General features: G+C 42.0%; 1 protein-coding gene across 2 annotated transcripts in view; it reads left to right on the top strand.

The window, feature by feature from the left end:
- Positions 1-807: 807 nt before the first annotated feature.
- TBC1D2B (TBC1 domain family member 2B) overlaps positions 808-26,317 on the top strand; it is a 34,137-nt gene continuing 8,627 nt past the window's right edge. The window contains exons 1-10 of one of the 2 annotated variants that reach the window (XM_064157364.1): positions 808-1,207; positions 2,955-3,028; positions 4,309-5,446; positions 13,468-13,621; positions 18,166-18,331; positions 20,826-20,983; positions 21,142-21,368; positions 23,314-23,706; positions 25,078-25,188; positions 26,078-26,271. In XM_064157364.1, coding sequence (XP_064013434.1) covers positions 5,090-5,446; positions 13,468-13,621; positions 18,166-18,331; positions 20,826-20,983; positions 21,142-21,368; positions 23,314-23,706; positions 25,078-25,188; positions 26,078-26,271 — 1,760 coding nt within the window. In that variant the 5' untranslated portion in view covers positions 808-1,207; positions 2,955-3,028; positions 4,309-5,089. Of the gene's footprint in view, positions 1,208-2,840; positions 3,029-4,308; positions 5,447-13,467; positions 13,622-18,165; positions 18,332-20,825; positions 20,984-21,141; positions 21,369-23,313; positions 23,707-25,077; positions 25,189-26,077; positions 26,272-26,317 lie in introns of those variants that run through there. The other variant, XM_064157365.1, reaches the window with a different exon arrangement.

The raw sequence follows: 26,317 nt of genomic DNA on the forward strand, positions 1-26,317 counted from the left end.
GCAAGAGAGATTTCCTGCAAAATCATTTTCTTGTGAAGAATGTAGCTTGGACTCTAGATCAAAAAGTCTTACTAAATCTGGCTATTTTTAGATAAGATTAATTGTGAATTCTTATTTTAAAAGTGCCTTTCAATTTATATGACCCAGTTTAACCCATTAGGCCAGTAGTACATTTCTACACATGAAAATTTGCATTCTGAACTAAATCAGAGCAAGTGCTGGTAAAAACACTACATTAAAAACTGCCTACCCTAAATGCTACCACTACATGCTGCTGGCATAAACATCCGTGTGTTTGTATAGCAGTGATACAGTTTTTCCTGTTACCTCTTTTTGGTTTTGTCTGAGGTAGCTTGGCTTGTGTACTACAAACTTTGCTGATCTCATGACCCAAGTATGTAGTTTGACAACTTCCCTTACACTGCAGTTGTTAGGAGGTAGTACTCCAGCTAGAATATTCCTGTTTACATAAAGCAAGGCGAAGAATCCCTGCACTTTGAGGATAGCTTGTCTTGTTTACTCATCCAGCTCTTGAACTGAGCAGTCTAATCCCAAAGAAATCTCCTTCCTCCATTCTGATAGTGCTGTAATGGTAGAATTCTGACCACAGGAGTATTGAAGAATTCTGGACTCCAAAATTGTTTGCTTTCTGTCTTGGCTTTTACTTTGAAGGATGAGTCTTCAAACTCTGTAACCTAGTGTTGCTTAAGCTACTATACAGGCAATAAACCTTAAGCAGCCCTTAACTAAGTTATAATGATTTATTCTATTTCCCTGGATCATTCCTGATTCTTGCCATATGTAAAGCTTCCATGCACTACAAAGCAACTACACAAAAAAAGGAATTATTTGAAGATCTTTATTGAAGTCTATTGTATGATCTCCTCTAATCTTCTGGTTTACCAGGCACTTTTGTAAGTCCCCATTATATGTATGTATTCTTAGATTTTTCCACTGAAAATGAAGTACACACTTGGAAATAAGTTCCACTGTAAGCAGCTGAAATAATTGTTTTGTTAATTGTGTCATTATCTGTATTTATATTGCCTATTAATCTTTGCTCTCTACAACAGTACCCTCCATTCTTCTGCTTATGCTCTTCAGCATCACTATCAAGCTCTGTAGCAGTCCTCTAGCCAGCCTAGATCTACATGAATGCCAGCAAGACAACGATTATGTGCATATGGATTGCCAGTTCATTGCTACAGTTAAGTATTCTTGCTTTTCTATTCATATACTTGCCTCTCTCTCCTCCACACAGCTACCAACTTGCCTGGATATCTTTACAAGTCGGATCACAGATGTGTAACTAGAAATCAATGCTGCCATTCACTGAATTGTACAATTGTTGCTTTTTCATAGTGAAGCGTTCTCGGTAAGATGCTGTGCAACAGAAAAATAAAACCGATGCATTTAATGCTGCCGTATGTTCATCTGGTTTTGTATCAGAGGCTTAACTGAAATTAAATTAGGGGTTTCGTACCGAAGCAAAACCGACAAATAAACTTGCCTGCTTGTTCACAGTTCCTGTCTTCTTTCCCTGTTGAGAGGAAAAGAATTCTACAGAAGTGGAACGTGAAAGAGGGAAGGAGCACCATCTAGTGTTTAGAGAAAAATACTGGGGCATGAAAAGCCTGAGTCCTTGCCTATCAGCTAAAACACGTGGACAGTGTAGTTCTTTGGCTGCCTTGTTTGCAGATCAGGAAGAATTTATTCTGGAAATATGGTAATGTGTTAATGTAGCAGTTAATAATATGATGTTCTTCGTGGATGCTGTGGTGACTGAGAGAAAAGGGAATGTAGAATGACATGTCAGACTGCATCAGAAACAGTAATTTGTTAAGAAGATTTGCCTGTTTGTCTCTGTTGGCAAAGAGAAAACATAAACAAACAAAAACTTAGGGGAAATTTTGGTTCCTGATCCCCCAAGAATTGAAATAATATAGATAAAAATGATACACCCTGTGCAATAATGTAGGGTCATACTGTATACAAGTTCTATGCATAACCGAATGCTATAGCAGAATGACAATATTTATGCTGGTAGTGACAGTCATGTATTACATTCTACAGGAACCTGTAAATTACTTGTTAAAATAGAATTAAAGTAACCATGTAGAGTATATGTCAGCATGCAGGTTTGGACTGGTATATGTGGAAGAGGGTTTGAGGCTACAGTTGTTTGTAGGCCAATTATTCTGGACAACAAAACCCTGTAGAAGTTTAGTGTGAGCTCTGAGAAGTTCTGAGTTTCATCTCGTAACCGAATCTCTCTATCTCAGAAGGTACCAAACAGAAGACAAAGTAATTTTTGCTTTCTGTTTTGTGAAAGGAAGCAGTATACACTCTTAGCTGTTCTAATTTTGGAGCTGTGATCTCACTTGAACCAAAAGCACAGCACAGATGTGCTTTTAGTAGCCTTTTGGTGTTTCCTGCAGTTTTGCATTTGTGACTGCATAAGCCTGGCATTTACACCACCTCTACTCTGCCTCCATTTCTAGTGAGACACTCTTTTCCTGGCACGTTTTTTTTTTGCTTAGAATAAAATGTGTCCTTATTCAAGAACTGCAAATGTTTATATTCATCATAAGAAAAAACCATTGCAACTGTAATGAGTTAAACCAGTTTCTCATTTCTGAGAGTGAACAGGGCTAGATTTTTCATGTGCAGTAGAGAGATTGGTTCAGCTGAATGTTCTATTACTAAAATAGTTAATTTTGAAGAGAGAAAAATACACTAGAAAAAAACCTATTTCAATATAAAATGTTTTGACAAGGCTTGTGGTCCTTTTGGGAGCATAAAGACTATTTGAGTATAACTACATAGTATGCAAAATGTACTTGACTGTTGCATTGTGGTTAGGAGTTCAATGCACACCAAGGGCTGCACTGGCCCTTGCCTGTGAGCAGGAGGGAAATTCACTTTGTGAAATGCTCTTTATGTTTGTTTTCTAGACATCTGTTAGCAACAGAAGGTGACCTTTATAATCCGTGCATTCTGGACATGAAAACATGAAAGGAAGAAGCAGGTAAAGGCAAAAGCATTGTTTACATTTGTTTTCAACACAGCACATATGGATCTGTTTGTGGAGGGAAAGGAATTGGAGGGGAGGGTGTATGTGGCATGCATAAAATAAGGAACTTCTTTCCCAAGAAGCGGAACTTTCTGTTTACATTAATCAGCTGTGAAATTAGGGGATTCTCCTGCTCTGAGTCACAGAATCACAGAACATCAGGGGCTGGGAGGGACCTCCAAAGATCATCCAGTCCAACGCCCCCTGCCAGAGCAGGATCTCTTATACCAGATCATACAGGAATGAATCCAGGGGGTTCTGAGTATTTCCAGAGAGGGAGACTCCACAATCCCCCTGGGCAAGCCTGTTCCAGTGTTCTGTCACCCTCACAGTGAAAAAAAAATCCTTCTCATGTTTACATAAAACTTCTTATGCCTCAACTTGCACCCATTTCTCCTTGTCCTGTCATCGGGCATCACTGAGAAGAACCTGGCTCCATCCTCCTGGCACTCACCCTGTACATATTTATAGACATTGCTGAGGTCACCTCTCAATCTTCTTTTCTCCAAGCTAAAGAGCCCCAGCTCGCTCAGTCTCTCCTTGTAAGGGAGGTGTTCCATTCTCTTAATCATCCTTGTGGCTCTGTGCTGGAGTGGTGTAAGGAAGCTAAACAGAAAATTGGAGAAGTAGTGACAGCAAAAGGTTTGAGGATTTAGGAATTGATTCTGTGATTGGCTGCAGGATGTAATTATCGATATGCAATAAGAGTCACAGGTGCTCAGCATGCAAAGAACAAGGCCTCACTTCATTGAACTGATGAGATAATGTAACAGGGCAGGCATAAGTGCTAGGGCACTTCAGCTTGCCTACATGACTGAGATAAGGAACTGGCAGTTTCAAAAAAAAGAATCAGTGCTTGTCCTCTCTAATTCATGTTCTGGTGAATGACACTTGCCAAGAAGACCAAGACTAATTGATGCTTGGGTAAGAAGGTGCTGAGCAGTATACATGGAAGAAACTTTATGGGTCTTTCGTTTAAGCAGGATCAACCCTTTGTAACTTTCCACATCTACCAAAAGCTGAGGCTTTGTTAGTAAAGCAGAGCCAGTTGGTGCAGGCTGTGGAAAATAAAAAGTCTAACCTTAGGCTGCAACATTTAATCTTTCAGTGGGTTATGCTCCATGTCATGTGAGTTGTCTGGGGAGATGGTTTCCACACCTCAGTTTCTAGAGCTTGTTGCTCAATTTCTGCTAGCAGATGATGGCTGTTTCCCCACTCAACACATTTCTTATCAGTAGGTGACATCTGGAGGAGAGAAAGTATCGAAGAATGCTGCAATCCTTTGAGGCAGCATCAAAGTGGAACTCATGGACAACCACACTGAATATTCAGGTGCTCTGTATCCTTTACATCCTTTATCTCAGAATGAAAAGACTGTCTGGCAGTTAAGTCAGTTACTTTTTACTAATGAATTAATCAAAACCAGTCAGAAGCTCTGGGGAAATGAGGATTTCTGGATCACTTGCCCACCCATGCTATCGGAATGGAGTCAGATGAACTTAGTCGATAAATAGCATTACCCCACTGCAAACAGCAGCTCCCAGGAAATCGCATGTGCTGAGTTTAAGGCTGACAAAGCAGGGAGCTTCCGCAGACAGGGCCTGGCCATGGCTGCCAGCAAGAGAAGGGGGTTAATCTGGGCGTTAGACAGACCGCGCTCTGGAAGAGAATGTCGAATGCGGTGACCAAAGCCTTGCCGTCTGCTAGCAGCAGTGCAAGGATCGGGTGCGCGGGCGGAGCGGCGGGACCCTGAGCTTACGCGGCTCGGTGGCTTCCACGTCAGCAGCGGTCAGCGGCGTGCCCCTTTCCCGGAAAAGGGCTCTGCGAAGGCCGAGGTCCCCTAAGGACTCTGTTCGGCGGGCAGAGGGGCGGCCTTGGCTTCGGCCGCGGGTAGCGGCTGCCGGGCGGGACAGGCCGGGCCGCGGCACTACAAGTCCCGTGAGGCGGCGCGGCGGGGGCCGAGCGGATCCCTGTGCCGCGGCCGAGGCTGCATCCGCGGCGGGGCGAGGCAGGGCGATGCCGGCGGCGGGCTCGGAGGAAGGGTCGCCAGGGGCCGGAGGGGAGGGTGCGGGGCCCGGCGGCGCCTCAGTGCGGGAGCAGGCCGGCCCCGGCACCCCCAAGCTCTGTGGGTACCTACAGAAGCTGTCAGGGAAGGGCCCCCTGCGCGGCTTCCGCAGCCGCTGGTTCGTCTTCGACCCCCGCCGCTGCTATCTCTATTATTTCAAGGGGCCACAAGAGGCGCTGCCCCTCGGGTACCTCGACATCGCCTCCGCTTGCTTCAGCTACCACCAGCCGGAGACCGGCGCCGCCGCCGGGGATGAGGCCGCCGCCTTCGAGGTGCACAGCCCCAACGGCACTGTGGCCGTGCTCAAGGTAGGCCCGAGGTGTCCCGGCCTGGCCCCCAAGCGCTGGGGCGGGCGGCGTGGGCAGCTGGCGGCGTGGGCAGCTGGCGGCGTGGGCAGCTGGCGGCGTGGGCAGCTGGCGGCGTGGGCAGCTGGCGGCGTGGGCAGCTGGCGGCGTGGGCAGCTGGCGGCGTGGCGTGGCGGTGCCGGCCGTGCCCCGCGATCTCGGCGCTTCCCGGTGCCTGCGCTGGCGGGAGTGCGCTTCGCTGCGGGTCATGGAGCTTTCCTAAAGGCGCTTAAGGAGTGTCTGGCAAAGGCGCGGTAGTTCGGGAATACCGGGCTAACGCGAGCCTCGGCTTCTTTTTTCGTTTCCTTCTCTATTTCGTTTTTAAAGTGCTTTTCGGAAGGGGGAGAAAACGCTGCGGTGAGCACGGTCCCACTGGAGTAGGAAGGGCTTAGCTTGCTTGGCTGAGGGGGTTCTGTGGAAACGTCGGGGGGGAAAAACCAAAACAAAACTGCGGCACTCTGGTGGGTTGCGTTTCACTTCTGCGGTATTTACTTTGAAAAGATGATGCATGGCAGGAGTCTTCATGTAGACTGCCTTGGGAGGAAGGAAAAGGAGGAGAAAGAATTGTTTCCTGATAGTAGAGGCTGCTTATCTCGCTGTGTTTGCAAGGGTTCAGACTTTCGCAGGAGGAGAGATAAATATTGTGATTCTTTTACTTCTCGTGTCTAGGAAAAAAACCAAGGAAACCGTTTCCACTCAATAAACAATAAATAACTTCTGAGTACCCTTTTTTTTAATTATTTCTACTAACATCATATGTATTTTCCCCAAGGAATGTTTATGTCCCTTGAGTTGGAGGAGTTTTCACCTGGATTTTCTTTTTTAGCAAGTTTCTTCATACTAGAGTATGACATATAAAGTTTTACTGGAGTGAAAGAGTAGATCTTACTGGTGTCTATTGGAAAAGATCTTTCTTATGAACTTAGTGGAGACTTGAGCAGTGATAATTAGTGCTGAGATTGCAGAATGTGGCTGTATGAAGGTCTCTAGTATTCTGCTTTGATGTATATAAACGTTTAATGGAAGTAGTCATTGTATTTTATGAAAGAATAAGTAAGTTAAGTGGAAAACTAGTGTGATAATAATCATAAGTATATTTGGTTAAGTAAAACTGGTGTAATCAGCCGTTTGGCAGGCAGCCATGTGTGAAAACTACTTGTTTAAGTGTACAGCCTTAACCAAAGTTTTTATTGCTTTCTGTGAATCTGCCTTTATAGCCTCGGTGTTTATTTAGTTGTGGCAGTTAACGAGGCAGGAATTATAAACTATGTAGTTATTTTATTTCTAAAAAGCCCTGCCCACAAACTATATACAAACTGGTTAAATTTGGTTTCTCATTTGGTTGGGAAAATCATCGCAAGGATGCTTAAGGGCAATTCATTAATTTAGGAGAATCAGAAAAATTGGAAATGTTTAGCCACAAAATGGCTTTGCCCCACTTACAAATAGGCAGCCTGGAGCCCTAGGGAAAGTCTGTTCTACTCACTGAGGTGGAGTAGAAATTTCGAGATAGTCCCTGGCTCTTTTGTGGCAGTGTTGGAACTGCTCAGTATCTTGATAGCTGTTAAGAGGGTTCTAGATCTTCTCAGGCTCTAACAGGGTGCTGGGAAGGAGGCAGACCATCTCTGAACTGATCCTGGTTCCTCTTGGCATGGAGGTTTGCAGAGGTGCAGGCAAGATCTCTTGCAGATGTGCAGGGAGCACAACGTTGATGGCACTACTCACCATGTCTCATGAGGCACTTAATGCCTTCTCCTAGTAAACTCAAGGCACTTAAGTTTCCAGGTAGTTCAAGCCCAAAACATCAGGGTTAAGCTGGTCTGAAGCACAAGGCGAAGCAGAACACGTTGTCCAAGCTAAGAAAAGTGAGGCAGAAGCATGTTGTCTGAGCAGAGCAGCACACACTGAGACAGAGCAGCGAGGCAGAGGCAGCAAGACAGAAGCAGCTCAAGTGCTTCCAGCTTAGCTCAATTTATGTTATTTGCCCGAGTGCAATGGGTCCTTTGGCCACAGAGATTTACTAATCAGAATGGCATTTGCAAAACTGACCACATTAGATGAAAACAGGGCTTTCTTACACTTATTTGGGCAGGACACTAACAAATACCTAAACTCCTGTGGGTACCTATTTATCACTCTGGGAGGGAACATAATGGCCCAAGCCTTTGTTTTCTTCCTGCCCTTTCTTCCCCCATCAGTAGAAGGAGGGGACAAGCCAGGACGTGTTTTAGGCCTGTTAGCCTTTCACTATAGTGTTCACGTTGCAGAAGCCGGAACTGCAGACTTGGTGTAAACTTTGTTTGAATTGAATTAGTCTTTAATGATTTTTGTATTAAAATCTTTAGGAAATTATGTAATGCCCCTTCTGTTTTGAGATTTCTTTTTGACCAGGAAGGCCTCTGTTGAGAAACGTGCAATTTGTGATTAGGATTATGGTGGGAAAAGATTATGCCAGTTACGCACTACGTTACTAATGTGTGAAACAGTACTGTAGCAGGAACCTTAGGTGTCTTCTGCAGTCAGGTAGACACAAACCATACTCAACCCTGGTGTGCAAGCTAAGACCAGGCAATTTCCTTTTCATGTTTTTCTTGCTATCTTTTAGTCTATGATTGTTAGTCTTTTGCCCATACTTCTTGTGGCCGTTTGAGCTAGATTTCTAGCTTACACATAAAAATATTCAGAAGTAGAAGCTCTGAGGGGAGAGGTGAGCATTCTGGGTGGAGGCTATATAATGGCAATAGTGGATAAGTTAATGTAATTTCGTTGGAGCATCAAAAGCTTTATGTCTAGAAGCACAGCTTGTACCTTCCCCTTGCTGCTTCTGCTGCTTCAGCTGCACCCGCTGCTATCTTCCCCCACTGCTGTTTTGGTTGCTGTTGCTTTTGCTGCTTGGCTGCTGCTTGAGCTCTTCCCCATCTTTGTTAAAGTTACTATATTTTTCTAGTAGTTTATTTCTCCTTATACTGTTATATTTTCTCTAGTAGTTTATTTCTCCTTACACTGTTATATTTAAACTATAAGAAATACAATTTCATTTTCCCCTGACTTTCAAAAAAAAAATCTGTGTTGTAGTGAGTTTGTTCTATCTGGGGAGGGATCCACCCTAACCCAGGACAGTTTTTTCCTGTATTATCTAGGAAAGTACCTGCATGGATTGGAGCTTTCTTCATGATTCCCTTATGGGGATTAAGTAAAGGTGCCAATTGAGAAAGTCAAGGTCATTTCTGTAATTAGCAAAAGAGAAAAAAAACCCAACACAAAAACCTCCAAATATCTTCTGTCCCTATATTGTTACAGTGATTGCTTTAAAGCAGTCAAGCAGTTATTCATAACAATGCTGTTAAATTGCAGGTGTTTTAATAAATAAGGCATTAAAATCTTGTGGGATATTGCAGGACCATCTAGCCTCTTGTGGCTGTGTGATTCACCAAGGAATAAAGCTTTGCAGCTGGAATTAGTTTTCTTCTACCCATTGTAGTGCTTTTAAAAACATTTTTCAACTAAATTAGTTAGACAGAATTAAGAATGATTTGAAGATATTAAAAAAAAAACAAACCACCAAACAACCTCCAAAAGTTCCCCATACTGACTGATCCAGCTCCTCCTGAAAACAAACATGCTTTAATCTATCAAGAATACATCATAGAGAGAGCACGAGGAATAAAGTCAAATGTAGTCTTCACCCTTTAACTCACATGCCTTGTTTTCCTTCATTTGCTGCCTGTTCAGAATTTCCAGATCTTGTGATCTAGTCTTTCCAATTCAGCATTACATGCTGAGAAGAGCAGTAAGAAATAAGGAGTTGCAATTCCAGATTGAAATGATAGTACTGTTGAGGAATGCATTATTTCTTCATAATGCCTCTTTTTTCCTAATGTAATGATTTCATCATCAGGATTGCTCAGTCTCTTTTCATTTAATGAGAGCTGAGTGCTGTATGATATACTTGGTAGTTGTTTCTGGGTTTGACAACAAATTACACTGTAGCCCTTACAGCATATGAGACAAATTGCTCATGCTTTAGAAATGTAGATAGCTAACCTGTGGCTTTTCTATCACTCTCTGGCAGGTGAAGTACATTAGAAAAAGCTAAATATGTGTAAAAAGTTTTCCCAGTCAAAATAAATAACAACACCATTGCTTTATGTAGAGATGCAGAGAAAATTGTGTACTTTATGAATTATGGATCAATGGTGTCTCAGAATATTTTAATGGAAAGGACCTGATCCTGCAAATTCTTGCTGTAACACAGTGCTGGTAATACAATCGTCAGTATTTGTCTGTGTTTGCACAGGGAGGTCTGTCATTAATGGAGAGAAGAATTAGCATTATAAATATATACAAATGAACAAGGAGGTAATTTCTCATTTGTTTTTAAAGCAGTGTTTTGTTTGGGTAATGGAACATTCACTTGCTTTTCAAACGAAGAAACAGTGACCAGTGCTGAGAGCTGTGTGTCTAGTCGCTTATGCGTGGATAACTTCTTTGTGAGCAATGGTGAACTGGGAGAGCAACAGAACAGAAACGGCACAAACTTCTTACAGAAAGGAGACTTTTGGGTTAATTGGCCAAGTAGTAAGCATTTCAGAGACTACAGCTTTTGAATCACAGGCACTTGAAAGTATTGAACACTAGAGCTAGTGAGATCAGAATTATTTAGGAGCTTTTACTCTAAATTTGTCAATGGTCTTAAAGGATGTGACAGGGATTAATAATGTGGTGCCCAAGATTAAATATAATTGCTTTAGCATCTACCACTCTTAGGGCCTAACTTGGCTTGGACAGTAGCTCATCAGTAAAAGTGATAAGTTTTCTGAGCTGATCTTTTTTGTTGGGGCCTGTGTTGTTTGTTTTCTTTATTTTCCTCCTAACTTTCTTGATTAGTGGTTGCAATGCTTTAATTAAAAATTGAGCTGCTCTCCAGAAAAATCTGTCTGGCTCCAGATTTGAAGATTAATCTATCTTAAGAAATATGAACTTGCTGATGATGAAAAACCTTGAGGGAGAGTTCATCAATGGTCCCAGAATTGTGGTAACAGTTTATTAGTTTCCTCAAAATGGCATGTCTGCTTGTTGCATTTCTTTGGACTCTTCCTGCAAGTGTTTAATATTGGCATACAAGTTTTACCAGTATGTCCAGGTAGATGATCCCACTGCATAGTTGTTTTCCCCAGATAATTCTTGTGTGTCGTGCATTGAAGAAGTAGGAAAGTGCAGGAGACTGACTCTAAGTAAATTATGCTAGTACTGAATTGGCTTATGTTTAAAAACATATTGGACTGTGTGTCTTCTCACTCTGTGTTTTTTGTTGTTCCTGTCACCTGTGAGTTTGCAATGGTAATTCCGTACCAGGCAGCAGTTCAGATGGTGGTTTTTCTTCTCACAGAAATGCCTCCATGAAGATATGACTAGCTGAGGCTCTTTCTCACTGCAGTGCTGTGCAGCAGTTGAGCACAAATCAGGATTTGATTTTTTTCGTCAAGATCTCGTTAAGTGTGATGTGTGTCATGGTGGGCAGCACCCAAATACTCAACAGATGTTGTGAGCAGTAGAGCGAGTGTGGAAGTGTCCCTTTCTCTGACAGGTTAAGTGAATTTAGAGGATGTTTGCAAAATTGTCTCTAGTTTCAGAGTAGGGAAAGAACGAGACCTAAAATATGTGTGTAGTTGTATGGGTTTTCTTCATGTTGATTTCAAATAACAGGAGTCAAAGATGAACTTGATTTAAACAAAACTCATCTTAAAAGAGATTCTCAGGGTACTCTATGAAGTAAATGATTAAGATATCTGTAAAAACTTAGTGAAAACTGTTCAAAGGGAGAGGAAAACTTTGTAAGAGAAGGAAGATTTTGTGTATGAAGGAAGGCAGGCAAAGAGGCAGAGTGCAGCACAGGGAACTGAGCAATTTTTGAGAAAGTGATTTAGAATAGGAGAGTGAGAAGTGAACTGACCCAGTGTATAACAATGAGGTCGCTTGTCAGCTGAAGATATGTACCTGCTTCCCACCAGAGGACAAGTGCAGCTGGAAATTTAAAAGTAACAAGGAGCAACTACATGGTTTTCTACAAACTCTTGAGGAGGGGATAGTGGGACAAATTGTGGGAAAGGGTCATTAAGTTGAACTAGGCATGGGCAAAAGGTAATTGTAGGTATAACCTAGGCTGATTCTGAGTTGCCTCATTAGCTGTGTTGTGGTAGCAAAGGGAACCTCCCAAGTGTTACATTCTGTGCTAGGGAATTCTTTGTGGGTTTCTTCTGGAGCACAGTAAAACCTTGCTGTACGAGGCCTATGTGCAAGACTATTGAGAGGGAATATGGGCTCTCGGATTGACCAGAAACAAAGATGGGCCACTGGATAAAACTCCAAAGGAAATACTTTTGCGATACAAGTAGAGGGGAAGATACTTACTCTTAGCAAAAAAAGCGGCTGGAATCTGTAGACTTAAATCCTGCTGCTGTGGTAACTCTGAAGCTGCTGGTCAGTGATAGCTGTCTGGATTGATCTATCCCTGTGTCTGGTTCCTTGAAACTTTCTGAGGAACTTGAGGCACTTCTGAACTATTTTTTCCCCATGTGTTTTTAACGAGGGACTTTTCCTCCGGTTTCCTGTGAGCAGGCAAGAAGAGATAACAGAAAGTGATTTCCACTTCAGATAAAAAATGTCTTGCTTACATAGCTTTTTTGCTGAGAATAATGAACCTACAGTATCCTCTTGTATCACTGCTGTATTTCACTTGATTTATTTATGTCTTCTGATGTTTAGGATGTACTGAGAGGAACTGGAGCAGTAGCTCCAGCAGTAACTGTCTGTTTTCTGATTAATTTCCTTTCACAGTGCTTCAGAGCCATTTGCTATAGGATATTGTGGTCGTTAAAGCTCATACAAGATAAGAATCTGTATGATTGCTAAACACTAAGATGGCAGATTGCTGAGCCAGAGAGTGTGCCCTAGGGAAGCATCAGTTCTTGTTTGCTGTGCTGCGTATTTTCAGTCTTGCAATTAGCTGCTCTTAGGGTCAGAATACGATGGTAAATAGATCATCTGTTTGATTAGACCAAAAGTGTTCTCCTATCAAAAGTGAAGACTGATCTATGCCATTTATGTGCTTTGTGCAGCACTTACTGTACTTCCTTTGTAAGGGAGGTTTGTTGCTCTTGGTTTTGTTTTTTTCAGCTGTGCCCTGCACGGGTACCTTATTTGGTTGTGGTAAACAAAACAAGAATCTATATGAAAATAAATTGTCTTTAAAGAATGACCACAGTCATTTGCCCAAGTAATGAGGGTTACGCCACCAACCACCTGGGGAAAAAGTTGCAGAAAGGCTGGCTGAGAGGTAAGCACTGTGTGCTTCCAAGCTAAAGGATTTAGTTGAGTTGTCTCTTCACAAGGACTGATCTTGGTCTTAAATGTATCATGTTGGTCATGTCAGGTGTTTGTTCTAGACTCGTGTCTGAGAATGCATAAAAATTACTTCTCTCAGTGAGCCCTTGTCGTGTCAGATACTTAATCTCTTCTTAATATTTGTAGGCTGTCATATGATGCACTTTGCTATGACTTTTGGAGCTGTGGTTTTTACTGAAGCTCAAAGATGTATTTGAATTCTTTCTGACTTAGTACATGTTAATGTTAGTGACATCTGAGTGTGTGTGGGACCTTCAATTCATAATACAGATTGGTAGTTATATATTTAAATGCCTCTTTGTGTGTAGAATATAAGATGATGCTGAATTTCTTCATGTTTGAGTGTGAAACTGGAAAAAAAATTCATGTGGCTAGAAGAAATAGAGTTTGACACTTTGTGTGTGTGTGCACAAGGTGCATCTAGTACATTGGTGTTTGTTTTAAATCTTAGTGGGTTTGGGTGGTGATATCTTGCTACTCTGATAATTACGAAGATTTTTTTTTAATTGCATTTGGAATTACTGAATTTGTATACCAAAGACATGAAGTGGTCACCAGTGCTCTGGTTCTGTGTGTTGCAGGCTGCAACTCGTCAGGACATGACGTACTGGCTTCAGGAACTTCAGCAGAAGAGGTGGGAGTATTGTAACAACCTTGACGCAGCAAAAAGGGACAGCCGAACTTCCCCTACACCAAGTGACTTTTCCAAAGGTCTTGTTGCCAAAGACAACCCTGGTAGGTTGAAAATGTGACTAAAATCAGCATGCATGTTTCTGTTTGGTGTGAGTTAGCCCAAGGCACAGCACTACGATAGAGAGCATCCTTAGGAAGTTTTTTGTCACATCTTGTTGCCAACCACATGTAGGCTTTGCATGTGTTGATGATGCTGTTGTTATTTAACATAAGCACGATTTTATGTGTGATTCCATACCTCTTACAAAACCTGCTTATTTCTTTGAAAAACAGATTTTTAGAAATGACTGTAACAAGGTTTCATTAAGTGGCCAAGTACAATGTAGGTTAGGTAAGGTGTCTTTTAGTGATGACAATCTCTGAAAAGCTTAGTGTATTAAGTGTCCAAGATGTCACCTGCAGTTCTTAATGTGAATAGATTTATTTTGCATTTTATATAACAATAATTTGTTTCTGAAAAACTATGGTGTGATGGCTCGCTCTAACCTGAAAATTTCCTGCCCAACAGTTTACACTCATACTACTTAGTTGCTGTAATACTTTTAGCCAGACAAAGTGTAATTTTAGACTAGTAGACTAGTGTCAGAGTATTAAAATGTATCAGTGTATTACACAAAATTCTTCGGTGTTTTTGACTGTATTGCTCAGCCACTTCTGTGTTGTATTGCTCTGGGATCATTGCAGAAATGGATTCCATGCCAGTTTGTGTTATCTGTAAATCAGCCTGAGTAAAATCCTGTTCTCTGCTGAGTTAGATGTGTTGGTAAAGCTCTCTTGGGTTTAAACAGTCTTCAGGTTTTTGATCAGTTCATCAACAGATTTTGTATTTTATTGACTTCAGTTTGTTCATGCTGTAAATCCAGAAATGTGAAGCTGTCTTTTTCCCCACCCTTCTGTTCTCTCTCCCAGTTCAGATCCCTTGCTGCAGCATTGTCCTCTAACCCAGTTTACTGCTTTCATTTGAGAGCAGCCTGCTTGTGGCTGCTTACTCAACCACAGCTGGCTTGGAAGCATGTGTGTTTGTAGAGATTCAGCTTGATGTTTTGGCTTCGGTGACCTAACAGCGAGTCACTGCTTCGGAATTGCGCTGCTCTCCCCAGATCTAGTATTGGTGCTTGTCTCACCCATCCTTAAGCTAGTGCAGAGAGGGCAACTAGCAGGAAACATCATCATGTTAGTTTTTGGCCACTGCAGCTTCCTGCTATGGTGTACTGCAGGGATATAAGAACTCTGGGATTAGCCCAAGAGAATTGTTAGGAATGCAGAGTGGGATAGTTTGAGGCCACTTTTGTGCTAGCAGGCAGTCTGGTTAGCAGCCTGGTTAGCATGTCCAATGACGTGCTGCAAGAACATCTGAGTTGGTGTGCAGAGATCTAACAACTTGCAGGTGCTGGAAATTTTAACAGGCTCTTGCTCTTTCAAGTCTTTTCATTTCTGTTTTCACCTTCTCATTCTCTGTTGTGTAGTCTTCCTTCCTGCCCTTTGTCATGTCTGTGTGACCCTGTGCTGAGTTAACTGAGTTTGAAAGTTACCTGGAAAGGAAGGGTTTAATCTGCTGGATCGTTGAATGGAATATATTTACTGTGCCATCATGGTGACTTGCGAAGTTGGTGGAGGGACGGGAGCAAGGCTTTATACCTATATACAGGAAGGAGCAGGCAGGACTGCCCTCTTTTGGCAGCAGACTGTTGAGTCAAACTGTAATATGTATGTTGGCCTCTTTACTGTGAGGATGGTGGAACACTGGAACAGGTTGCCCAGAGAGGTGGTAGAGGCCCTATCCATGGAGACATTGAAGGTCAGACTTAATGGGGTTCCAAGCAACCTGATCTAGTTGGGGATGGTCCTGCTTAATGCAGCAAAGTTGGGCTAAATGACCTTTAGAAGTCCCTCCCAACCCGATGCATTCTGTGATTCTGTGTGTCTTGTGGTATTTTTTATTTTCATGAATAGACAAAGTGAATTTGCATTGGGTGATGTGCTTTGTACTGGAGCACAGAAGTTGGGCTGGCTTGCTACTGCTTGAGTACAGATGCTGTCGCTACTATTTTAAATGGAGAAGTAGCCTGTCTTCAGTCCAGAGGCAAAACTTATCACCATGGTCTTGGCTGGTTTTAGAAGTCTGCCCTACCTGGAACATAGGTACTGCTTTATGGATTAGGCTGGAAAATTTCAAAGACAATTCAAAGTAGGGAAATGTACTCTAAATATTTTTGAAGTGGGCTGTGAGAAGGTAACATTAGAGGAATGATGTTGTAGGATTTGCCATGGAGCTGCCCTTAGCATGGCTGTTAAGGTAAATGCATTCATCAGAAATTCAGCTCTTGAGCAATTAATTCCCCTGGGCCACACTATAAGGCGATTTGGTAGTCTTCCCAAGTCATAAAGGCAGAAGTTTGAACAAGAAGTATGAAAGCAGACTGTCAGTATTCCAGCCTGATTTTGGATGGGCATAAGATTTTGGTATGGGGTGGTTTTGAGGGGGAGGTGGTGGTTGTGGTTGGTTTTTTTTTGTGGTTTGTTGGCGGGGTTTTTTTCAGTTGAAACTTATTGTGTTATCTTTCCCCTTTGGTAGACAGTGAATATGACAAAAATTTCATTTTGTCTAACTTATCTTAGCTGAATTTTATTCATCTCTCTGACAGTTTGGGAGTTACCTGTCCCCCTAAGAAAAATCACCCAGACTAGACTCAGACAGCTGGAAGTTAAAGAAACACAATACCTCTCCCAGAAACAATCAGAGTCCCCAGGAGGGCTCCCAACCCAAACCCCCTTCCCCTTCCTCTTTCCCTCCCTTCAGAAATAACCAGATCAACCCACGTATATCTCAGGTGATCAATCTGGAGATCTGAGGTGAGATGTCAAAAAGAGACGACAAGGAGGTTAGAGGAAAAAGGGGTTAGGTGGATTGGAGAGTTAAAGGCAGAGTCAGCCGTAGAGACGAGACCGCCAGAAAGAAATCACAGCCCCAAGTGAGAGCTAAGAAGTGTGTGGGAAGTGCCTGGCTTACCTACATTTTGCCTAGTTGTGTTTCTCAGCAGAACACTGGGGGATATAGGTTACTGTGGGTTTTCTTCTTCTCACAGCTAACGATTTCATTTCTTTCAGTAAAAATTAGCCTCGAACCAGCACAAACTCAAACAGCCAAGGTCCAAGAGAGTTTGGTATTGAGTTAGTTGGTAAGACACTACTTCAGATACCATTTTCCAAAGATTTGAGATATTTATAGTGTCCACTGTCTTTTGTTTGGTGTTCTTTGTCACAAAATATCTTTCTTTCTACTTCTGATCTTTGATATGGGCTACATTAAGTAACAGTCTGCTGAGTAATGGAAGGGTACAGCTTGCTTAAAGATGATCTTACTGCTAGTGCTGAGTAATGATCAGAACAAAGACTGAATCACCAGTGTTAAATAGGGTATGGTGATTTCCCAGGGTTTTTCCATTGCTGCAGACAAAATCAGAAGGTGGTCCACTGCATTACTTTGTTTTGCAACTGCTAAACTGACATTTGAGCTTGTTTTTAAGTCATCTGTTGAGAGGGTTTGTGGAAGACCATAAACACTTCATGCTTCTCTATGATGCTCTTGCTATTCGTAGTATATTCCATACTCTGCTCTTCATACTCAATCTGCCTGCTGGAGGAGGGGTGAGGGAGAAGGCAAACTATTCAGCACAGGGGAAACACTGCAGTAACATGAATACTACAGATTGTACAGATATGTGTTGGGCAGTGTGCAGCGTTTGAGACCTGGCTAACTCCAGTGGATCAGCTTGGATCCTCTCGGCTTTATTAGCTCTGGCTCAGGGCTAGTGTCAGTTCTTGGCACTTTACTGTGGTATCATTCAGAGCCTGAATGCATGCTAGCATGTGCTTAGTGCTGGACCTGAGCTGCGTGGCTTCATGGCTCTGTGCCTTGTCTGTGGTCTTGCTGAAGCACACAACAGTGTTCGGCTGGGAGAATTTAATTACAGCTACATTCAGCTCAACCTTGCTGGTTCAGTAGGTCTCTGGTGTGTATGCAGTGCCTATGCTCATGTTCTTGGCCCTGGAGTACCCAGAGCCAAGACTGTGTTTGCACAAAGCTGGCTGGAGTCTGCATAGCTGGTTGACTTGAGCAGCAGTCATTTCTAGGATTAATAATTTTTAGGATGAAAAACACCCTGAAAGCTGTGTCATAGTATTTTTGTGATCTGTTGCTGATTTAGGAGTTCTGAGCTTATTTTCAAAGGGATTTTATGGATTGGTATAATTAATCCACCTTGTTTTTTATGACTTCGTAGTTGTTTGTTCTAGATGAATCAATACTGGCTAATTGAGATTGTAAATCACTCAGGAAATAATTATTTACGAGCAATACATGAGACCTATTATCAGAAATATGTGACTGCAGTGAGAACTCACTGTGCTGGTTTTAAAGTTGAGTTGAACATTGTGTTTTATAAAGTTACATTGCAGTTTAGAATAACCCCCTACCTACATTACTAGCAGCTTTAGTAGTGTCTGATATTATATAGTCACTATTCTTACACTTACTGAAAGTTTTGCTCATTTTTTCTCTCTCTTTTTTTTTTTTTTCAACATAGATTTGAGTATCCTAAGTCAGAATGCTTCAGCAGAGAGAGCTAGAAATATTCTAGCTGTGGAGACCTCCCCTACAGACCTGGTGGGGGAACAAGCAGCTTCCCAACCTGCACCAGTCCAGCCAAGTGCCATCAATTTCTCGCTTAAACAGTGGAGTACCGAAATCAAGTAAGTTTGGAGCATGAGAAAAATAGTTGATAGTAGAGATTCCTCCTGAAGGATGCATGGGTGTGGTAGGTGGAGCTTTTTAGAAGAAGTAGAAGGGGTGGATCAGTACATTGGATTGTATCTCTTCAAGCAGTATTACAATATCCTGAGACAAGTACGTCCATCCCCTTGGGATGAGTCTCTGTCCCTTTCGTTTTGTTAAGGGAGACCTGGGATCCCTCAAACTACCGTAGAAGGTTTGTTTGTGACAGGTGGATTTTCTTTCTAATGGCCATCCTTGGCTGAAGAGAGATGAGTAGGGTATGTGTGACCTTAATCTGGTTTTATTTTGCTGAGTGTTAAAGATTAACATCATTACATGCTTCCACTTCTGTTCATTCAATCCCAAAATGAATGATGCCCAATTAATAAGCAAACCTACCTGATAATGGTGCAAGGGCACTTCAGACAGCAGCCTTTCTGATTACAGAGCTTTCAAATAGAACTGCAGACAGAAGTGGTCACGTAAGTCTTGTATTCTGACACATGCAAACCCATTTGTCTCTTCTTGAATGATAGGTGACCTTCTTTTATTGGGATAAGCAGCATCCTTTGTGTATCACAGGAAGGTCTAGTTAGTTGTATTGGAGTTCTGTGGAAACAGCACAAGATCATTAATATTTTCAAAACAGTAAAAGCTGGTGGCAAATAAAACCCCACTTAAGTGTTAGAAACTCTGTTATAGTAAACATGTGCAACAGTTTTGTCATAGTTAAGTGTTTTCCTCTGTTCTCCAGCTAATTCTGTGCAATTTGGGGCAAGAGTGGCATCTGAACACCTTGGAAATATGTTTGCACTGTCCAGTGTCTGACTGGATTGTGACTAGTTGTAACCCCAACCTTAGAGGGTGGAACAAAGTGTTTCTAAAACTTCAGAGAGTTCTATCTACCTTGCTGGGAGTATGTGTTGCTAAGAACTTACTGAATACCTCTTCCACAGATTTAACCTTTCTCCCTAAACAGATTTATGATGTATTGTCAGAAGGTATTGCTGTAATAAGTGCATTTTCATTCTACGGGACAGTGATAAAGTAATAGGGGAAAAAGAGAGGACTATGTCTTTGAGTTAAGTTGACTTACAGTAACTGAAGTTGAGATGTGCTTTTCTACCTTGTAAAATCTATTTTCAAGTACCAATTGACTCATACAGAGATTTAGGTCTGAATTATTTCATCTTTATGCTGTCAGCTGCTTGTATCTCTTATTTATGCAGGATATATGTTTGGAAACTTACTGAATTATAGTAACCCCAAACATTTAAAAATACAGAATGATTAAATCATCTGATCAGATCTTGCAGTTGGCCCAATTGTACTTGTCATACAGTGCTTGGGAAAATCAACATTGTATTTTAAGTTCTACTGGCTGCTTTTAATCTAACAGAAAACAATGAAGCAGTGTTGATTCAGTGCCCTTAACAATCCTGTGCAAAAGCTTCACAAAATCGGTCATCAATTTTCATTATTCCTAGGCCTAATGGTAGTTTTGGGAGCAGACTAGAAGTCATTTAATTTCTTGTTCCTTGTGATCTTTCAAGCTATAAAAGATGATGTTCAGGCAGGCTTTGCGGAGGCTGTCATCAGCAATTCAGCTGCCACATGCCGGCATTGCACCTGGGATGAATGACTCTTGGGTCATCAGTATGATTAGATGGTCATTCTCCGCTTTATTGCCATGTTACAGTGAGTTATATGCTTACGTGGAAGAGGCGTGCACAACTAACTTAGTTGGTTAAGATTGGTGCATGTGTAAAGTACAGATTGGATTGTGTGTGGTGGTACAGATAGGGTGGCTTACAATAACAGTCGAGGGTCCATCCCCTCCGGCTGGCTAACCCTGCCCCCTGCAGCTGCATGTGGGGTGCTTATTGTTTACTGCTTGGTTTCCTGAGCTGGAGACAGGCCCAAGGACACTTCACGGCAGGAGTTGCTTTTGTTTATCAATTCGTGTCCTCTGATGGCAAGAAATTCATCCACAGCCACAGGTCTCTTGGATGGTCCTGTTTGACATAAATCCAGAATACCCAGCTGTAACATACATACCTTTTGACTGCATGCCATTCTGTTTAATGCTTGGCACAGCTACCCTAAAATTCAAAGCTAGACTAGCTGGTCAATAGAGATGCTGCTTTTCAATCTTAATCTTGTTTTGGTTTGTGTTTTTCCCAGTGCTAGAACAGGACAACACACAAAACAGTAGAGGCTTCCTAGATATTAACATACTGTTGAAGTGAAATAATAATTCTGGTTTTGAAGCCTAATGCTGTTGATAGCAGGTGCTGTTCAGTAGGATATGGGGGTTTTTTGAGCTTTTATTTGGTGTTAAGTTTGTCTGTCATTTAGCTTCTTTTTAGTTTGCACTGTTTCAGCTGCAGTGGTTGCCTTGAAAGCCCCTTTAGTAAAAAGACTGTGAAGTGGGGAAATCTTTGTGATGGGAAACTGCTGTCTTCTTCTCAGAAATTCCATGTCCTCGCTAAGAAAAGGAAATAACGACAATCGCAAGAGCATCTTTTATACCACTGAAGAGTGGGAGTTGCTGGATCCAACCCCAAAAGACTTGGAGGACTCGATGGCACTGGAAGAAAAGAGGAAGCACCTGGCAGAAGGAAGTAAAGGTAGAAGGAAAATGAGGCATATTTAAGACTGTTGTGTTGGGCTGTTTAAATGCTGCTTAAAGGCTAATTTTAATGAGCATATTTTTACAAGGATATCTGAATGCTTTTAAATGCCTTTTTACTAAGTGAACTGACCTAGAAGAAATTGTTTTATGCAGGACTGACTAGTTCAGCTTTTCTGTTTGAATTTGGCCGCATTCCGCACAAATCAAGGCGTCCTTTGAAAGATATGATTGGATCGAGCAAAAGCCGGAACAGCAGTGACTCTTCTCCAACTGAATGGTGTGCTGGTAATGGCAACAAACTAGTCTCTGAACTGCAACTGAAGTATCAAAGCCAACAAGAAGAGTTGGAAAAGCTGAAGAAAGATCTTCTGAGCCAAAAGGTAATTAAGTCTTCAGGCCAAGTGCAGAAAAGCAAAGGGATCTGGCAGGTGGTTGTGAGTTCATCCTTTATGTCTTCCTAACTCTGTTGAGCTGGCTGTTTGCCAGAGAACAATGGTGCTTAATGACCCTTGTTTACAAAAAGACTTGAAACAAATCTAGTGGGAGGTGTCCCTGCCTGTGACTGGAAGTTGAAACTAGATGGTCTTTGAGGTCCCTTTCAGCCTAAACCGTTCTATGATCCTAAGAAGTATAAAACTTCACAGCTATTGAAGATTAGCAAAACATCCATTTGGACAGTGTTCATTGACTTGATTAATATATCTTAATTTCTGAAGCTGACTTCCTCAGTGTCTGCTGCTAGGATCCTGGTTGATAATCACAGCTTCTCTCACCATTAGTACCTGTAATTACTGAGGAACTTTTCAAGTCCCTTGGTGGTTGTTTTGGTTTTGTTTTTATGTGTGTGTATATAGTTTTCTGTGTTTTTTTGTTTGGTTGGTTTTGATTTGGTTTTGTTTGTTTTTTATTTTCCCCTTCTTTTATGTTTTCTGCCTGTTAATGGAGAGATCAGTTAGTTACCTTTCCTTTCTCTGATCTGTGATGGTTGGGTTTTTGTTTCTTTTTTTTGGACTGGAGTCACAGAATCACAGCATCAACCAGATTGGAAAGACCTCTGAGATCGAGTCCAACCTATCACCTAACCCTTTTAATTAACTAAACCATGGCACTAAATGGCTCATCCAGACTCCTTTTAAACACCTTCAGCGATGGTGACTCCACCACCTCCCTGGGCAGCCCATTCCAATAGGCAGTCTCTGCGAAGAATTTCTTCCTAATGTCTGGCCTAAACCTGCCTTAGTGCAGTCTGAGACTGTGTCCTTTTGTTCTGTCGCTGGGTGCCTGGGAGAAGAGACCAACCCCCACCTGGCTACAACCTCCTTTCAGGTAGTTGTATAGAGCAATAAGTTCTCCCCTGAGCCTTCTCTTCTCCAGGCTGACCAACCCCAGCTCCCTCAGCTACTCTTCACAGGGCTTGTGCTCCATCCCTCTCACCAGCCTCATTGTCCTTCTCTGGATGTGCTCAAGCACCTCAACATCTTTCTTAAATTGAGGGGCCCACAGCCAGACACAGTACTCAAGGTGTGGCCTAACCAGCACTGAGTACAGGGACAGAATGACTTCCCTGGTCCTGCTGGTCACACTGTTCCTGATACAGGTCAGGATGTTGTTTGCCTTCTTAGCCACCTGGACACACTGCTGGCTCACGTTCAGTTGGCTGTCGACCAGTACCCCCAGATCCTTCTCTGCTATGCTGCTTTCCAGCCACTCTGCCCCCTGCCTGTAGTGCTGCATGGGGTTGTTGTGGGCAAAATGCAGAACCTGGCACTTGGATTTGTTCATACTCATGACTTCGGGCTGTGCCCATCTACACAGCCTCTCCAGGTCCCTCTGCAGAGCCCTCCTGCCCTCTAACGGATCGACACCTGCTCCCAGTTTGATATCATTTGCAGAGTTACCTCCTTTTTATCTTCAATGCATAGAATAGTTCAAATGGTGAATGTTCTTACAACAGAGCTTCTTAGAAGAAGTAAATCTTCTAATTTACAGATAGTTGGTGGGCCAGAACTGTCAACTGCTGTTCTCAAAGCTGTTACAGCCTCTCTAGGCATGATCCTTAGCTTAGTGAAAGATACTTAAGCCATCTACGTAGGCCTGTCATCACTGTAAGGCGTTAGACTGCTAGAAATCATGTCCTGTCTTTACTTTTTTCATTCAAAAGCCACCATGAAGTCTTTCGTAACCTGATAATTCACATGCAGAGCCCATTGCAAAGATTTCTATTGCTTCATGGTAGGTTTCTAAATTATAACCCTTAGGAACTTAAAGCTTCACTATGGTCTTCTTGCTGTTGTTTTTTTAGTTACTGTGTTTTTTATTCCTCAGGAACTTGTGCGGCTCCTTCAGCAAACAGTCCGATCTTCCCAATATGATAAATACTTTGCAAGTCGTCTTTGTGAGGGGATTCCCAAAGACAAACTAGAGCTGTTGCACCAAAAAGATGACCAGATATTGGGTCTCAACAACCAACTTGAAAAGTTAAATCTGGAAAAAGATAGTCTGCAGCAGGAAGTTAAGAACCTGAAATGTAAAGTTGGAGAACTCAATGACCGTCTGGGTATGTTGATGGAAACTATTCAAGCTAAAGATGAAGTGATCATGAAACTCTCTCGTCAACTCAGTGAATGTGAGGACGTTACATCCTCTCAAAGTGGAGCAGTAAATTCTTCCATGGCCACCTGTACTAATAAGGAACTACAGGAGCTGGACAGGCTAAAAGTAAGAGCAGTGCCCTTGTCTGATGGATAGGGGAATCTCTACTCCCTATAGAAACTTACTTTCTTGTCTGCTGTACTGTTTGAGGAGGTCACTACAGCACTTCTCCAAGATCCTCATCAGCTGAGGCTTTCTCTGGTTGGAATCTACACTGTGAGCTGTTACGTAACAATTTAAACAGGACTTTGATACTTTGAGCTGGTGTGTGCATACATAGTGCGGTGCCTCATACTTCCAGCAATTCAGTTGCTGTGGAGGAGGAGTGGTGTGAGAAATAATGAACCAAAAGTAGTAGTGGCAAAAGGAAAATAAAAGCATGCAGGAAAGCAACTGGAAAACTTAGTTATTTTGGTTTTTAACTTTTTTTTAACTGTCAAAAGTGAGGAAAAAAGAGCATGTGGAATGGCAAAAGCTAACTCCAAGGAGAAAATAGGTGAAGCACAAGAAACCATTTTACTAGTGCTGCTCCAAATATTATCAATGCTTTTCCTTTTCTCTGACATACCCCAGTGAATGTGTCAGAAGTTCTTACTGAACCCACTTTGCTCTAAACATGCTTTGTTGTCTTTTGGATAAATGTTGTATTCCAAATTAACATTCCAAGGGATTTGGAATACAAGTCAGTTATGTAACATATATATATATATATATATATGTATAAGCTTCCATAGTTTTCATTCCTGTATCTCAGACTGGGAAGCTTTAGAAAATATAAGTGAAACTAGCCATCAGTGGTCTTGGCAGAAAGCTTGTAGGTGTTGTGGAGTGTTGCAGTTGTTGGGAGGCTACCAACATATCCTCATCCCACAATATCAGGTTTCAGAGTTGATATTTGTGGCTTGGATCTGAGCGGACTATGCAAGGAAGCTTATTGCTAAGGATGTATGTTTTCGTGTGGAGGCAGACATCAAACTGTACTTCAAATGAGGACTGGTGAGGGTAACTGAACCTCAAGGGCCGTTTGCTCCTACTTATTGGATTGCTTGTTTTGTGCTTTGCTTTTGGCTGCTGCACAGCACCATGGCCTCCCTGCTGTGTTCAGCATGCACCTTTCTGTTCTCCTCCCCACTGCTGCAGCCTGGCAGAGCTGGAGCTGCCTTTTGCTGGGAAAGTGGCATTGGAAGGGATGCAAGTGAAGCACAGCGCTGCTCTGTCCACCTTTGTGGTCACCTTTGGCATTTGCATTTGACTTATGTGAAGATTAAAAATAACACTTGGTTTGATCATCTTTGGGTTTGTCATTTTGGGGTTTTTTTTGGCTAAGTTCTATTAGTAGCTGCTTGTTCTGTATTCTGAGGTATACTTTTTCTGGTAGACATTTCCCTTTTGGAAGATATTTTTATTAAAAATCCAGTTTGTATTTCTTATCAACAGGACAATCTCCAAGGTTATAAGACCCAGAACAAATTTTTAAATAAGGAGATTTTGGAACTTGCTGCTCTACGAAGAAATGCAGAAGCAAGAGAGAGAGAATGGCAGGCAAAGGTCAGAGTAACACAGCATCTTCTTGTTTTGGCAATGTTTGAAGCAGTTTCCAGAAATTCACTTACAAATCTACACACGGAATAGAAACGTGGAACAGAAATGTAATAGTTAAGTGTAGTGAAGGGAAAAAAATGAATGTATGAGGATTTGTTATGTCACTAAGTTGAGCTTTTTCCTTAGCGTGAAGGATGATTACAGTGTGGTGAATGCGACTTGGGAAAAGTGTTTCTGTGTAGATGCGTTTGGGTGTAGAGGTAGCTGATGATTTCCATTGCCTGGGGCTAGGAAATCTGCACAGGCTGTAGCTGAGGCCAGATAGCTGTAGCTGTGCTTTGATAGGGTTTGCTTTATGTTTTGAAAACAATGCCCACAGCAGCCAGGTGTGGGTACTTTATTTTTGGCATAGAAGTGTGTGTTTACACTTTCTGCATGGTGTTGCCTAACTCCTATTTTTAGAACGCCATTTAAGTTGGTTTTGTTCGAACATGCGTAGACTAAAGCTATTAATTTAAGAGCACAAAGTGGTTGAGTTGTGCTTGATATGATAAAGCTTGCTTGAATTTTCCACATGTGAAAATGCATGGTGTAGAAAGTTTCTGATCTACTACTCTACCTCAAGTCTTTCTGTAAAAAGCTACAAGTATCTGAGCTTTCTTTCCCAGGTACTTCTTATACAGGATTTTACAGTAGTGTAATAAAATAGATATGTAGTTTTTGTTTTCCACACATAAGGGTTGCTTTTTGTTTTCTGGTGCTACAAAAACCAGAAAGTACAACTAAGTTCTTGTCTTACAAGTTTCTAAGCCATGTAAACTGGTATGAAAACAGATTTTAAAAGAACCTTGGTACAAAGTAAGTTTCTGAAGACTTGATGTCTTGTTTTCTGCAGCATACCAGCTTGGAAGCCAAACTGTGTCAGATAGAAAGTAAATATTTGATCTTACTTCAAGAAATGAAAACTCCTGTTTGTTCTGAGGAACAGAGTCCTGCTCGTGAGGTCATCACGCAGTTACTGGAAGATGCCTTAAAAGCAGAAACAAGTGAACAACCTGAACAAGCCTTTTTCAAACCACACCTGGTCAGGTAATTTAGGCCTACTAGAGTAGGTCAGTGGGCCAAATTCCAACAC

The sequence above is a fragment of the Pogoniulus pusillus genome, chromosome 17 (genome assembly GCF_015220805.1).
Source record: "Pogoniulus pusillus isolate bPogPus1 chromosome 17, bPogPus1.pri, whole genome shotgun sequence".
NCBI lineage: Eukaryota > Metazoa > Chordata > Aves > Piciformes > Lybiidae > Pogoniulus > Pogoniulus pusillus.